Below are 15,390 nucleotides of genomic sequence, written 5' to 3'. Positions count from 1 at the left end.
ACTGTACTATCTCAATTTTCAGTAAATCTAACACTATTCCAAACAATAAAGTCTATGAAAGCACAAACAAAACTTTGCTCATCAAAAGAGACCATTACTGGCTGGGCACAGTGGCTCATGCCCGTAATCCCAGCACTTTGGGAGGCCGAGGCAGGTGGATCACCTGAGGTCAGGAGTTCGAGACCAGCCTGGCCAACATGGCAAAACCCCATCTCTACTAAAAATACAAAACTTAGCTGGGTGTGGTGGTGGGATCCTGTAGTCCCAGCTACTTGGGAGGCTGAGGCAGGATTGCTTGAACCCAGCGGGTGGAGGTTGCAGTGAGCCAAGATATTGCCACTGCACTTCCAGCCTGGGCAACAGAGCAAGGCTCCATCTCCAAAGAAAAAAAGAGAGAGAGAGAGAGAGACCATTACCACATGAATAGACCAACCAGTGACTGGGAGAAAATATTTGCAAAACATCTGTCTGACAAAGTACTGGTATCTAAGATGTATAAAGAATTCCTGCTAACACTCAAGAATGAGAACACAAACAGCCCCACAAAATAGGCAAAAGATATAAACAGATACTTCAAAAAAGAAGATATATTTATTAGTGGCCAAGCATGGTGAAAAATATGATCAACATTATTAGTCATCAAAGAACTGAAAATTAAAACCACCAGGGGATACTATTACACGCTCTCCAGAACAGCTAAAACTAGAAGAACTGATCATGCCAAATGTTGGTGAGAGTGTGAAACATCCAGAAATTTCCTACATTGTTGATGGGAGTGTAAAATGGTACAAACACTTTTGGAAAGAGTCTGTTAGTTTCTTATATAAGTAAACATACACCTATCTTATGACCAGGAATTATATTTCTAGGTATTTACCCAAGACAAATATATGGCCATATAAAGATGTTTATAGTTGCTTCACTTATTTTTATTTTTATTTTTTTTGAGACAGTGTCTCACTCTGTCACCCAGGCTGGAGCACAGTGGCATGATCATGGCATACTGCAGCCTCAACCTCCTGGGGTCAATTGATCCTCCCACCTCAGCCTCTCGAGTGGCTGGGACTACTGGAGCTTGCCACCACACCTTGCTAATTTTTCTTCTGTAGAGATAAGGTCTCATTTTGTCAGCCAGGCTAATCTTGAACTTTTGGACTCAAGCAGCCCTCCCACCTTGCCTTTTGAAAGTGCTGGGATTACAGGCATGAGACACTGCGACCGATGGCTTAAATAAAGTCCACCATAAAGAAGATTAGAGAGTCACTATTCATACCTTGATGTATATCCTTCCAGATCCTTTCTTATGCACAGATACAAGAGGCATTGTAAACTTTTGACCAAATGCTGAATGGCCAAGTTTTTTCCTTCCAATTTTTATTTTAGGTTAGGGGGTACACGTGCAGGTTTGTTATATGGGTAAATTATGTGTCACTGCGGTTTGATGTACAGATTATTTCATCACCCAGGTAATGAGCATAGTACCTAATAGATAGTTTTTTGATCCTCACCCTCCTCCCCTCTACTCTCAAGTAGGCCCTGGTGTCCGTTGTTCCCTTCTTTGTGTCCATGTGTATTTAATGTTTAGCTCCCACTTATAAGTAAGAACACGCAGTAGTTGGTTTTCTGTTCCTGTGTTAATTCGCTTAGGATAATGGCTTCCAGCTCCATGCATGTTGCTGCGAAAGATATGATTTTATTCTTTTTAATGGCTGCATTATACTCAATGGTGTATACATACCACATTTTCTTTATCCAATCCACCATTGAAGGGCATCTAGGTCAATTCCATGTCTTTCCTATTATGAGTAGTGCTGTGATGAATATACATGTGCATGCATCTTTTTTTTTTTTTTTGAGACTGAGTCTGGCTCTGTCGCCCAGGCTGGAGTGCAGTGGCCGGATCTCAGCTCACTGCAAGCTCCGCCTCCCGGGTTTACGCCATTCTCCTGCCTCAGCCTCCGGAGTAGCTGGGACCACAGGCGCCCGCCACCTCGCCCGGCTAGTTTTTTGTATTTTTTAGTAGAGACGGGGTTTCACCGTGTTAGCCAGGATGGTCTCGATCTCCTGACCTTGTGATCCGCCCGTCTCAGCCTCCCAAAGTGCTGGGATTACAGGCTTGAGCCACCGCGCCCGGCTGCATGCATCTTTTTGGTAGAATAATTTTTATTCCTGTGAGTATATACCCATTAGTGGGATTGCTGGGTAAAATGGTAGTCCTATTTTAAGTCCTTTGAGAAATCTCCAAACTGTTTTCCACAGTGGCTGAATGAATTTCCATTCCCACAGTGTGTAAGTGTTCCCTTTTATCTGCAACCTCGCCAGCATCTGTTATTTTTTGACTTTTTGATAGTAGCCTGAATGGCCAAGTTTTAAAGTCAATATTCAACTGAAGTTCAGGATGAAGTTGAATATCAATATCTATTTTAGCATGAATCCCTGGTATATAAGAATAAATCTGAAACTTTATTAAAAATAAATATTATTACAACTTAAAATTTTTGGTAGCAGTTTTTAAGAAATTTGACCTTACAGCGAAGGAACTATAATGTGTCAGCATTGTGAGCAGCATGAGTGTTCTTGCACTCACTGTTTTGTACATTTTCCATGTTAAATAAATGTTTACTTTCAGATGAAGTCAATGGAAGAGCACAATTAGTGGCCTAAATGGGATTAGTTAATTAAAAATTAAATATAGTTCTTAGAAGTTATTTCTAGTGTTGTTAAGACTAGTACATGAAACAATTCTGTTAAGATTAGAATTGAGATATAATTTAATTTTTTTTTTTGAAGCAAGGTCTCACTCTATCTCTCAGGCTGGAGTGCTGAGGCATGATCACAGCTCACTGCAGCCTCAAACTCAAGCCATCCTCCCACCTCAGCCTCCCAAGTAGCTGGGACCACAGGCGTGCACCACTATGTCGGGCTAATTTTTGTAGAGATAAGGTCTCATTATGTTGCCCTGGCTGGTCTCAAACTTCTGGGCTCAAGCAATCCTCCCATCTCAGCCTCTCAGAGTGTTGGGATTACAGGTGTGAGCCATTGCACCTGGCTGGAATATTACCTATGATATGAAAGTGATCTTCTTATGTCCCCTTTATACAGCATGGAATATCTTATGTACTGACTATTTGTGTTCTCCACCCTATGATTCTTATGTTAATATCCTAACCCCCAAGTGTGGCAGTATTTGGAGATGGGACCTTTAAGGAAGTAACTGAGGTTAAATTAGATCATAAGGATGGGGCTCTTATCTGATAGGATTAGTGTCCTTACAGAAAGAGACACCAGAGAGCTCCCTCTCACTTTCTCACCAAGTGCATTCACCGAGGAAAGACCATATGAAGTCCTAAAAGCAAGAAGGGTGGCCATCTATGAGCCAGGAAAAGTGCCCTTACCAGGAACCAAACTTGCTGGCACCTTAATCTTGGACTTCCCAGCCTCCAGAACTGTGGGAAAATAAATTTTAGTTGTGTAAGCCATCCAGTCTGTGGTATTTTATCATAGCAGCCCAAGCCAAGTTGTACAGAGTACATTGGCCAAATTCAGTGACTCTGCCTAGGATTTATTACATCTACACACCCACCCACACACACCCCTGGGTTTTATCGTGTATATGTTCTAATTAATTGGTTAACTCTCCTGTAACTTTTAAAGCTTTTCATGTAGGAATATAATTAATTTATTTTCTTATTAGTAAAAACATTTAAAAGTGATTAGTTTTTCTTTCAGTACCAATCTGTCAGAAACCCACACATTTTTAAAATAAATTATTTATTTTGGATTAATTTTACATTTACAGAAAAACTGCAAAGGTGATGCACAGAGTCCCCAAATACCTCTCGTTCAATTTCCCCTAATGTTAACATCTTACCGTGGCACATTTTTCATAACTGAGACATTGACATTAGTACATTACTATTAATTAAACTCCAGACTTTATTCAAATTTCACCAGTTTTTCCACTAATACTGCTTTTTTCTGTTTCAGGATGCAATTCAGGATAGCACGTTGCATTTAATCATCATGTCTCCTTAGTCTCCTTTGGTCTGTTAACAATACGTCTTTCCTTGTTTTCATGACTTAAATGATTTTGAAGTCCTAGTCAGGTATTTAGTGAAATATTCCTCAATTTGGGCTTCTTTGGTATTTTTGTCATAATTAGACTAAGTTCTTGGGACTGGAGAATAGCACAGAAGTGAAATACCCTTCTCATCACAAGATACCAACATGATTTATCACTTGTGACGTTGTAACCGCCCAAGGGGCTCACCTTGCCTGCTGCCTAGACAGAGCCAGTTCATCAAGAGAAGGGAACTGCAATAGAGAAAGAGTAATTCACACAGAGCCAGCTGTACGGGAGGTCAGAGTTTTATTATTACTCAAATCAGTCTCCCTGAGCATTCAGGGAGCAGAGTTTTTTTTTGTTTTGTTTTCGTTTTTGTTTTGAGATGGAGTCTCACTCTGTCACCCAGGCTGGAGTGCAGTGGTGCGATCTCACCTCACTGCAACCTCTGCCCCCCAGGTTCAAGTAATTCTCCTGCCTCAGCCTCCGGAGTAGCTGGGAATACAGGCTCCTGCCACCACGCCTAGCTAATTTGTGTATTTTTAGTAGAGATGGGGTTTCACCATATTTGCTAGGCTGGTCTTGAACTCCTGACCTCATGATCCACCCGCCTCAGCCTCCCAAAGTGCTGGAATTACAGGCATGAGCCACCACACCCGGTCAGGGAGCAGAGTTTTTAAGGATAACTTGGTGGGTGGAGGGAAGCCAATGAGCCAGGAATGCTGATTGGTCAGAGATGAAATCATAGGGAGTCGGAGCTATCTTCTTGCACTGAGTCAGTTCCTAGGTGGGGGCCGCAAGATCAGATGAGCCAGTTTATTGATCTGGGTGGTGCCAGCTGATTCATCAAGTGCAGGGTCTGCAAAATATCTCAAGCACAGATCTTAGGAGCAGTTTAGGAGGGTCAGAATCTTGTAGCCTCCAGCTGCATGACTCCTAACCTGTAATTTCAAATCTTGTGGCTAATGTTAGTCCTACAAAGGCAATCTAGTCCCCAGGCAAGAAGGAGGTCTGCCTTGGGAAAGGGCTGTTACCATCTTCGTTTAAACTATAAACTAAGTTTCTCCCAAAGTTAGGTCAGCCTACGCCCGGGAATGAACAAGGACAGCTTGGAGGTTAGAAGCAAGATGGAGTCAGTTAAGTTAGATCTCTTTCATTGTCTCAGTCATAATTTTGCAAAGGCGGTTTCAATGTTAACCTTGATTGCTGGGTTAAGGTAGTGTTTGCCTGGTTTCTCTGCTGAAAAGTATTATTAGGTTGGGGCAAAAGTGATTGCATTTTTGCCATTAAAAGGAATGTTTTTTCACTTCCCACACTCCATTCTTTGGAATAGAATTGCTAAATCTAGCCCACACTTGGGGGTGGGGAGGAGATTAAGTTCTACCTCCTGAGGGGACGTATCTACATATATTATTTGTAATTCTTCTGTAAAGATTTGTCCCTTTCCCACTATTTATTTGTTTACTCATTCATTTATATCAATATGGAATCATGGATATATAATTTATACTTCAGATTATAATTCAACACTATGTTACTTATGTTATTTGTCTTATTGCTCAAATTGTTTCAACTTTGGCCATTGAGAGCTTTTTCAGGTTGCTCCTATGTCCCCTTGACACACCACACCTGCCTCAGGTGTTTTCTGAGCACTTCTTTGCTTTCTGATGCTTGAAGATGCTCCAGGATGATCTGGTATTTGCATACATTTTTATGTGCGATATTTACATTTCATTTATTCCTTCCAACATATTCTATTAATGTCTCTAAATTTATTTTCTGAGCCAGTTGTCAGGAGAATATTTTTTATTCCAATTCAGCTGTGGACTCTAATTCTACCTTAATTATTTATTTCTAAGTTTGCTGTATTGTATCCTGTGATTATACTAGGTAGAATTTCTGCCTTTTACATCCTAGTTAAAAGTATTTTTATTTTCAAATACATAAATAATGGCTGTGAATGATTCATGTACACTTTAAAGACAATGTAATTCCCTGTCCTGCTCACTAAGTCCTTATCATTTGAAAGCCTAGTCTACATTATTTATTGTATTATTCAGCTCTGTACTTTCCAGCCTTATCGCAAATCAATCCCTACCAACAAGGCTATAGAAGAATGAAGGAAGGAGTAACTCATTTGGTCTGGTGAAGGCTTCACTGGGAAGGTGAGATTTGATGTAGTCTTAAGAGATGAGCGCGATCGTGGCTCACTGCAACCTCTGCCTCCCAGGTTCAAGTGATTCTCCTGCCCCAGCCTACCGAGTAGCTGGGACTACAGGCATGCACCACCATACCCGGATAATTTTTGTAATTTTGATGGAGATGGGGTTTCACCATTTTGGCCAGGCTGGTCTCGAACTCCTGACCTCAGGTGATCCACTCGCCTCGGCCTCCCAGAATGCTGGGATTATGGGCATGAGCCACCGCGCCCCCACGGAATTATTTTTTTCTGTGCAATAGTCATTAACATCTAAGGAACATTATTGGTACCCAGAGTAAAATTTAGGATTTTTTGGTGGAGGTATTATAGGAACAGTAAAGGATTTAAGCAGGGAAATGACAAGTCAGATATAAGTTTTAGCAAGATTGCCCTGGAAATAGTATGATGGATGGGTTGATTAAAGAGGGCTTTTCTAGAGGGAGTGGAAATAGTATTGGAATGTTGAGGGCTTTGACTAGATTATGACTGTAGAAGGGGAGAAGGAGACAGGTTGGATTAATATGAAGGTGGTAAAATTGATACAATTTGGTGATAAGTTATGAAGTTGGGAGAAGGACGATGACTCAACTGGTATTGGGTATGTTGAGAGGTTGAGGTGCTTGTTGGAGATTGGTAAATTGGATATATCGCGCTCTTTGCTTATGAGGAACATCTGGGTTAGAAATAGATGTCTCAGACCTGAAACAGTAGAATGTGAGAGAAGAGGATGGGACTCTACCAAGACCCAATATTTAAAGGTTAAGCAAAGGGAAAGAAAAGCTAGTAGTCTAAATGGTCTTTTAACTTTTGGTCATTTGCTGTGTTTTTAAGTGTCTCTTGTTGGCTGCCTCGTGAAGGAAGAGACATTTGTGTTTTTATTTACTCTTTTAAGATTCTCAGAATACAACTTTAAGAAAAACTTTTATTTATTTATTTGTTATTTATTTATTTATTTATTTTGAGATAGAGTCTCACTCTGTCTCCCAGGCTGGAGTGTAGTGGTACCATCTCGGCTCACTGCAACCTCCGCCTCTTGGGTTTAAGCAATTCTCCTGCCTCAGCCTCCCGAGTAGCTGGGACTACAGGCGTGTGCCACCATGCCTGGCTAATTTTTGTCTTTTTAGTAGAGATGGGCTCAGGCTTGTCTTTAACTCGTGACTTCAAGCAATCCACCTGCCTTGGCCTCCCAAAGTGCTGGGATTACAGGCATGAGCCACTGCGCCCGGCAAGAAAAACTTTTTTTTTTTTTTTTTTTTTTTTTTTTTTTTTTTTTGAGACGGAGTCTCGCTCTGTCACCCAGGCTGGAGTGCAGTGGCCGGATCTCAGCTCACTGCAAGCTCCGCCTCCCGGGTTCACGCCATTCTCCTGCCTCAGCCTCCTGAGTAGCTGGGACTACAGGCGCCCGCCACCTCACCCGGCTAGTTTTTTGTATTTTTTAGTAGAGACGGGGTTTCACCGTGTTAGCCAGGATGGTCTCGATCTCCTGACCTCGTGATCCGCCCGTCTCGGCCTCCCAAAGTGCTGGGATTACAGGCATGAGCCACTGCGCCCGGCAAGAAAAACTTTTAAACAGAATTTAGTAAGGCTTTAAAACATAGATATCAAGTGTATTCCCCACAGTAGGCTATGAGGATGGTTGCAAGTGCCCTGGGACTATGAAGTCAGAGGATCATTATGACAAGGTGACTTATGGGAAATGCCCGTGCCAACTAAAAAATGATCCTGAGTACCTTTTATCTATCCTAAAGGCATGCTTGTCAGTGGTGTGGGCATAAGATAAGCCTTTATGTCTGGGGATGGCAGATGACCACACAAAAACTTGTACATACATGAGTATTTAAAGCAGTACTATTCATAACAGCTAAAAAGTGGAAATGACCCAAGTGTCCATCCAGTGGTGAATGGATAAACAAATGTAGTATACCTATACACACTGGAGTGTTGTCCAGCCATAAGAAGGAATGAAACACTAATACGTGCTACAGCATTGGATAAACCTTGGAAACGTTACGCTAAGAAGCCAACCACAAAAGACCACATATTGTATTATTCCATTTATATAAAATGTTCAGAATTGGCAAATCCACAGAGACAGAAAGTAGATAGTTGCCCAGGGGCTGGGGGAATACGCAGTGACTGCTAATGTGTCCCAGGGGACTCAAATGATGACCAGGCATCAGGCCCCAGCATGAGGGGCAGTAGGATGCCTTCCTTTGAGGAATGACTGTGTGCAGCTCCTCAGAAAGAACTCCTATAAGGGCCCTGTGGCAAGAAGGCAAAGAAGGAATTCCTCATGTCCTCCCCTACCGCATATAACCTCCCTCATCTCCTGCCTCTCTTTGGTTAGTGGCAGGCGAGTCTCTTCTTCAAGGCAAGCACTTCTGTGCTCCTGGGCATGCAGTACCTTCATTCACAGGAAAAACAGCTTTTGGGTCTCTGAGCAGCCATAGTGGGTCTTATGCTGGTCAAACAGTTTGTGCAGAGCATCCATATAAAGTGCGTGGTATTTGTCCACCATCTCCTGGCTTGGGTTTTCAATTTGGGGCAGTGGCAGAGGCTCCCCAACTGCCAAGAGAGATGGGAAAAGAGAAAAGGAAAGTGTTAGAACCTCCTCTTCCTTTAACCTCCCTCTCCTACCTTTGGCCTGACTCTCGCATCCCAGATCAGCTCCCACCTTCCCCTCTGCTGCCGTCTTCTTTGGTGGGGCCAGGCTGAGGTTGAGGTTGAGAAACCTGAGGTGGCATTGGGGCTGAGAGTGGCACTCACCCACAGTGACAATAGGCCTGGCGTATGGCAGGAGCCCAGTGGAGCCTTGACAGAAGCTTTGTCCATAGAAGACACAAAAGTAAAAACCAAAGATACGGCGGAAGCAGCTCTGGAACTTGTACATCCTGCTGTCCTTATGGAACAGCACCTGATCATACACCTCAGTTTCCCCAAAAGTGAAGGTGGGGACCAGATGAGCCCTGTAGGAAAACTCCAATTTATTTTCTAAACACAGTCTAGGATGAGACCCATCCTGGAAGAACATTTGTTTGCTTGCCAGGCCCTCATCTATTTTGGTGAAATCCCGGTGACACAAAGCATTTTTTCTTGCACTAAACAGGGTTTCCCTATTTAATGTCTCTTGTCATGAAATTTTCAAGGCCAGTGAGAGTGCTGTCTCTGGGCGAGGATTACAAGGGCAAGATATAGCGGGGTGGGGGGAGGGGGGCGGTGGTCAGGGAAGCAAGAGAAGTTGAGCAGAGATCCCCGGAAAGACCCATATCATGAAAAGTTTCCAGAAGGTGTCAAGGAGGGGAATATCCAACTCTGTTTGTATGAGTAGAAAGCACAGAGAAGATGACAGTAATTTTGCACAGATGCCCATACTTTATGTGATATGCCCTTCACCCAAGGGGGCAATGCATAAAGTGTTCTGTCCTTGGGTTATAGGATTAGAGCAGAGAAAAGTTGTTTCCCTTCCACAGACCATGAGAATCCACCCTGAACAGTGCCCTGGGTAGTCAGGCTCAAATTCCGTGAGGGAGAGAAGAGTAAATCTCTCTTACACAAATCTTGGTGACTTGCTAATAACAATCTCTCAGCACTTTGACATATGTTACATTACTGGTTCCTCACGGCAAAGGCCGTGGAGGGCACAGTGGAGGATGCAGAAGTACAGGTTCAGAAAGGGATGGTCACTCAGGCAGTCAGTGAGTGGCAGAACCTGGACTAGAACCCAGGACTCCCAACTCAGAGCGCTCTTCCCCTACATGATACTTCCAACTGGTGAACAGGCCCCTCAGGCAAGGTCCTTGGAAGAAATACTCCCCTCTTCTCTAAGTCTGCAATAGGACAATTGTCCCTGCGTCCAGAGAGCTGGCCTGCCGACCCAATGGGGCACTCTACAGCTCCAGCCCTGGGCCCCTAAATCACAGTGACTAACATTTATTGATCTCTTATAGTGTGCCAGGGACGTGGTAAGTGTTTTGTGGGGTACATTCATTTAAAGCCCACAATTACCCTATGGAGTAGGTACAGTTCTTAGCCACATCATTAAGATGAAAAACACCAAGGCTCAGAATGGTTAAGGAACCTGTCCCAGAGTGCACAGTCATGGAACCAGGATTTTAAATCAGGCTCCTGACTCCCAATCCTGCACACACACTCATTACACTGTACTGCCCCGTGCACTTACCGTTAGCAGACTGGTGTAGATATCAGTATTGATAGAGATAATGTGGGCGTCATCTATATGCCAGCGCAGCTTTGGCCCAAGCCCCTTGATATTGAACCTGGGTTTATGGTTTGACCTCTCAGAAACTAGTCGAGCTAGCTCAGAAGGACTGGATGACCCATCTTTCTTACTTGGTAGTATGTTCCTTGAGGGCAAAATTCACATCTGATTCATCCTGGCCTCACCTACAAGGTCATGCTGCTCAGGGAACACCATGCACTGCCCCTCTGGGGGGAGCACCTACCCATGCTGGAGGGCTGTGCGCACGAACCCCTTGCGCTTCTGGAGAATGAGAGTGGTGGTGTTGGGCACACTTTGCAGGGCCTCACCCACACCTCCCACTACAATGCCCACGAGGTTGCCAGTGCTGTGGCTCAGCAGATAGTCGATGGCTGGCTGGCTCACGGAGCACACACCTAAAGAGAATCAAGGAGCAAAATGATCAGGAGAGGAGAAAATTGCTAAGAGAGAACACTCTATTCTCTGCTCTTCACTGGCTTGTTCCCATAGTTCCTAGGAGGAGAGGAGCAATGAGATGGTACTAAAGAGTGTGAAGAAGAAAGGTTGTTGACAAACAGAATAGCTCATGTTGAGGCAAGATCTTCATTTTGCAGGAGGCACTGAGTCAAAACTGGTAGGAAGGTTTTCAGTGGGATAACCAGAAGGACTTTCTGAATCCCATGTATAATGGTACCCTTTTTTTTTTCCATTAAGAGAAACAGCTATTATTTATTGAGCATATACTCTGTGGCAGGCATTGTGTCAAGTTCTTTTTTTTTTTTTTTTTTTTTTTTTTTTTAAGACAGAGTTTCGCTCTGTCACCCAGGCTGGAGTGCAGTGGTGTGATCTCGGCTCACTGCAACCTCTGCCTCCTAGGTTCAAACGATTCTCCTGCCTCAGCCTCCTGAGTAGGTGGGATTACAGGCGCCCACCACCATGCCTGGCTGATTTTTGTATTTTTAGTAGAGATGGGGTTTCCCCATGTTGGCTAGGCTGGTCTTGAACTCCTGACCTCAGGTGATCCACCCACCTCAGCCTCCCAAAGTGCTGGGATTACAGGCGTGAGTCACTGCGCCTGGCCAGTGTTGAATTCTTTACTTGCATCATCTCCCTTAGTCATCATCCCACAACTGAGGTCAGACTGTTTTCATCTGCACCACTTTATGGATGAGGAAACTGAGGATAGTTTGCTCAAGACCACGTAAGTGGCAGAGCTAGGTTCAATCCCAGGCAGCTTAGCTCTAGAACATGTGCTTTTGACTAGTATGCTACAATGACATGGGGGCGGGGGGTGGGGAGGAGGGGATGGGATTTAAAAGGGTGCATTTCCAAGCAGAAACATGGACCAGAAGCTCCAGTAAGTATGGTCAGAAGCACCTTTGGCCATGAGGTACTCCCTAACAAAGGGGATCTTGAAGAACCAGGACAGCGTGGCCAAGTGAGGAGTGATGCCTGGGAAAGTCTTCGAGAAGCCTGTGGCCTCAGTGCAGAAGTTGCAGAAGGCACCAAAGGTCAGGAGGCCGTGGGGGTGAACCCCCATGAGGTAGTTGTGCTCAGGTGACAGGTCCTTTGTCTTCAGGATCTGCAGCCGTGGAGAGAAATGCCAGAGGTGGTGGAATGAGATTACATGGCAGAAACAAGGGTGGTGACACTTCAGGGATCAGGGCGCTCTCTAAAGCAGAGCTTTCCGACAGATTTTCTGAATGGGTTTCAGGAGGGCTGAGATATTGGTCTCTGAGGCCATTGGACAACAATCTGGGACAGCTAGAACTGCCAGATCTCCTGCCTGCGGCTAGAAGTAGCCTCAGCCATCTATGTCAGTGTGCTTTGTGCAAGTTATCATTGTCTATGAACACTTTTGTGAAGAAGATCAGGAAGCTTGGCTCTAAAAGTCAGGGCAGTGTTTGTTGTATACTCCAAAGAGTGCCCTGAGGATCAGCATAGCAGTACATTTCTGGAACCTCTTCCTGGCATTGTTTCCCGCCAATCCCCTTCCAGTGCCTGTCTAAGTAACTTGTATTGAACTTGGAAAATCTTGCTTAGATATCACCATGTCTGTGAAGCCTTTCCTGATCCCCCATCTGAACTACTTCTGCACCTTGTGCCAAACAAATAATATACTTTATACTAATGTCCTCCCCATTAGATGTGAGCTCCTTGATGGCAGAGAATTGCATCCTACTCATTTCCCTGTGCTCCTAACATGTGGTTCAGAGTAGATTTTCAATCCATGCTTATTAAACTGATCTGAACGGTGCTTGCCTTCCGTCTGTGTCAGCTGGCAGGTGATGCCAAGGGTGTACAAAGTTTCCTAGCAGAGTATGGAGTGCTCAGTAGAAATGTTGAATCTTGAAGTATATTTAGCATAGACTGAGACTTCCCTGGGATACTTATCTTCCTTATGGACAACTCTAGTCATGTGGCATAAATGACTTTTGCCTCAGAGTTTTGGGAACTCTGAGGACACTGGGGAAGAGATACTTACCGTAATGGGGAAATAGTCCCTGATGTGGGTCCAGACACACCAGTTCCTTACCCAGGCCGAACGCCTGCCACCTGAGACAAAAGCAGTAGGGGATGATGTCAGTGTATGCCACCCCATACATTCCACGGGCTCAGGGATTCCCTGGCATGGCTCTGCTAGAGAGGTGGGAAAGGAGGAGACCCTAGGATGGTCCTGTTTGGCCCAGCTCCTGTGGCTCTGAGAACTTGGATGAGGAGCCTGTGGTATGGCAAGTGGGACTCCCTGGCTGCAGGTTCTCATGGAACATTCTTCTTTCTAGGTCTGTGAGTCTTACCTCGCTCTGGGGTCTTCCAGTCCAGGAACAACCAGGCAAGGTAAAGCGCTGGTAGCGGCCACAAGGATGTAAACAGCAAGTAGATGAACAGTGGCTGCAAGATCCAAACTGATGAGGGACCAGGTTAGACCAAATTTGTGCTGCCAGCAGAACTTGACTATGTCCAGTCCTATCACCAGCCCTCCACATTACCTAAGCCTCTGGTCCTGGCCCTCAACACAGTCCAGGTCCTGTTCCTCATCGTCCATGTCTACTTCTACTTGTCCTTCAAACATTTCCTCTATCATCTACCATACACAAGCCTTATTTCTCTGCCTACCTGTCATCCCTGTCCACCTGCTTCCCTGTACAGCCACTATCTCTGTACTCCTGTTCTCTACTTCCTACCAGTTTTTTTCCCCTTCTACCCCCATTTGGTAACCATCATTTTCCTCTTGTCTCCTGTCTCCCTCTCTATCCATCATCCCTCATTAAGCCACTAGCCCACTCTCCCTCACCCCTATGCTATCCATATCTTCTACACACTGCCCACTCAGCATCTGCATCCTTCTACTATTTCCTATCCACGATGCTTGTCCTTTTGCTCATTCACCATTCTTTCCATGGACACTGTCTTCCCCCATGCTACCACCACCCCACTCCCAGAATAGACAACTCTATGGTTCAAACCCAGGCTATACTTCTTTAAGTCTGGGATGCTAATGTTTCCTCTGTCCTATTCCCCATGATCATAAGGGAGCATTCCCTGGGCCTCGCTTTTCCTCTCTAGATAGTAAGGATCAGGAAGTGGCTGAAATTAACTAGATCTACTCATATCCATCATGACCCTGTTCCATCCCCCACCCCTCCCCCTACATATTCTCACTGTCTCCTGGGGCTCTATCTCATTCTTCTCCAGGGCACTCATGGAACCCGAGACTCCTTGGTTTTACCCTCTAGTACAATCTTAGATGGTGGAAAGGCTCGAGATGAGACTTCACATGGCCCTGAAAGTCACCCTAGATCTGGCCCTGGCTTCTGACTCTGGCTTCTTGCTATGCACTCTTGGGTCAATACTCACAGATGGCAAGGTAGCTCAAAGGCCACTGCAGAAGCATCAGACTCTGGAAGTGACTAGGCTGCTTGGAATGAGGCATGATTCTTGGGAGCCTGAGGGAGGCAGAGATCTCAGAACAGTGTTCCAACCAAAGGTGCTACCAGCCTCTGGAAGTTCACTTAATCGTGAATGCATATGACTATGAGGAGTTTGTACCTGCCCTCTTCCCTCTTGTCCTTCCCTGCCCCCCACCCACTGCAGGGGCAGGTTCTGAAGTACAAGGACTGCCCCGTCAGGTCTGGTCCAGCCCATTTGCCCTTTGACTGTCTTTCCTAGGATTATTAGCACATCAAGATGGAGAAAGGTGAGAATGACTGCCATGTAGTCGGAGTGACACAGGGTCCTAGAGAAGGTGAAACCCCCTCACAGGCTACTCAGAAACTGTAAGGATTGTGACCTTAGGGAGATGACTGCTGAGAAGGGAGTTCTGGGGATTTGTGGTGTGGGGAGCACCTGGGATTTGGCCTTTGTTGCCCTGAAGCAGGCTGCTTTGGGGCTGCTCCACTTTTAACTTTTATTACAAAAATTTCCAAACACACAAAAAGCGAGAAGATGCAACAAATTTTTATCTTCATGTTCACCTTCAACAACTATTAATATTTTTCCATACTTGTTTCATTTATCTCCCCACCTTTTTTTTCCTTGGAGTATTTTAAAGCAATTCTAAGATAGCATGTCATTTCACCCCTAAATGCATCACTGTGCATCTACAAAAAAATACAGATGTTTTCTTCCATATCACCCTTAACAAATTTAATAATTCCTTAATAATATCTAATATCCAGTCCATATTCAAATATCTTTCTATATAGTTGGCCAATTTGAATCACATCCAAACAAGGTCCACTGGTTATATTTGGATGTTACGTGCCTTATGTCTCAGTCTCTTGCTCTTTGTTTGTCATGATAAAATAGAACCCAGATACAGAAAGCCACTTAAAACAAATGTATTGGTTAATGAATTATTGTAAGACAAACACCTTGTAACCACCACTTGGTGAAGAAGATGAACTT

The 15,390-nt window shown here is 44.4% G+C and overlaps 3 protein-coding genes across 3 annotated transcripts in view; 1 reads left to right on the top strand and 2 right to left on the bottom strand.

The window, feature by feature from the left end:
- PJA1 (praja ring finger ubiquitin ligase 1) overlaps positions 1 to 15,390 on the top strand; it is a 1,335,831-nt gene that overhangs the window by 10,290 nt on the left and 1,310,151 nt on the right. The gene's annotated exons all lie outside the window — the stretch shown is intronic.
- OTUD6A (OTU deubiquitinase 6A) overlaps positions 1 to 15,390 on the bottom strand; it is a 229,278-nt gene that overhangs the window by 54,897 nt on the left and 158,991 nt on the right. The window lies entirely within an intron of this gene.
- Positions 8,303 to 14,457, bottom strand: AWAT1 (acyl-CoA wax alcohol acyltransferase 1). The gene is made up of 7 exons (XM_050776251.1): positions 14,341 to 14,457; positions 13,281 to 13,388; positions 12,968 to 13,038; positions 11,860 to 12,064; positions 10,727 to 10,898; positions 9,030 to 9,229; positions 8,303 to 8,828 (listed from the first exon to the last, which is right to left on the bottom strand). The coding sequence occupies exons 1-7, from the start codon at positions 14,414 to 14,416 to the stop codon at positions 8,674 to 8,676; spliced, it is 987 nt and encodes a 328-aa protein (XP_050632208.1). The 5' UTR covers positions 14,417 to 14,457; the 3' UTR covers positions 8,303 to 8,673.

This window comes from Macaca thibetana, chromosome X (assembly GCF_024542745.1).
Source record: "Macaca thibetana thibetana isolate TM-01 chromosome X, ASM2454274v1, whole genome shotgun sequence".
In the NCBI taxonomy this organism is placed as follows: domain Eukaryota; kingdom Metazoa; phylum Chordata; class Mammalia; order Primates; family Cercopithecidae; genus Macaca; species Macaca thibetana.
Note: the sequence above shows the minus strand (reverse complement) of the source record. Positions and strands in the feature narration are given on the sequence as shown.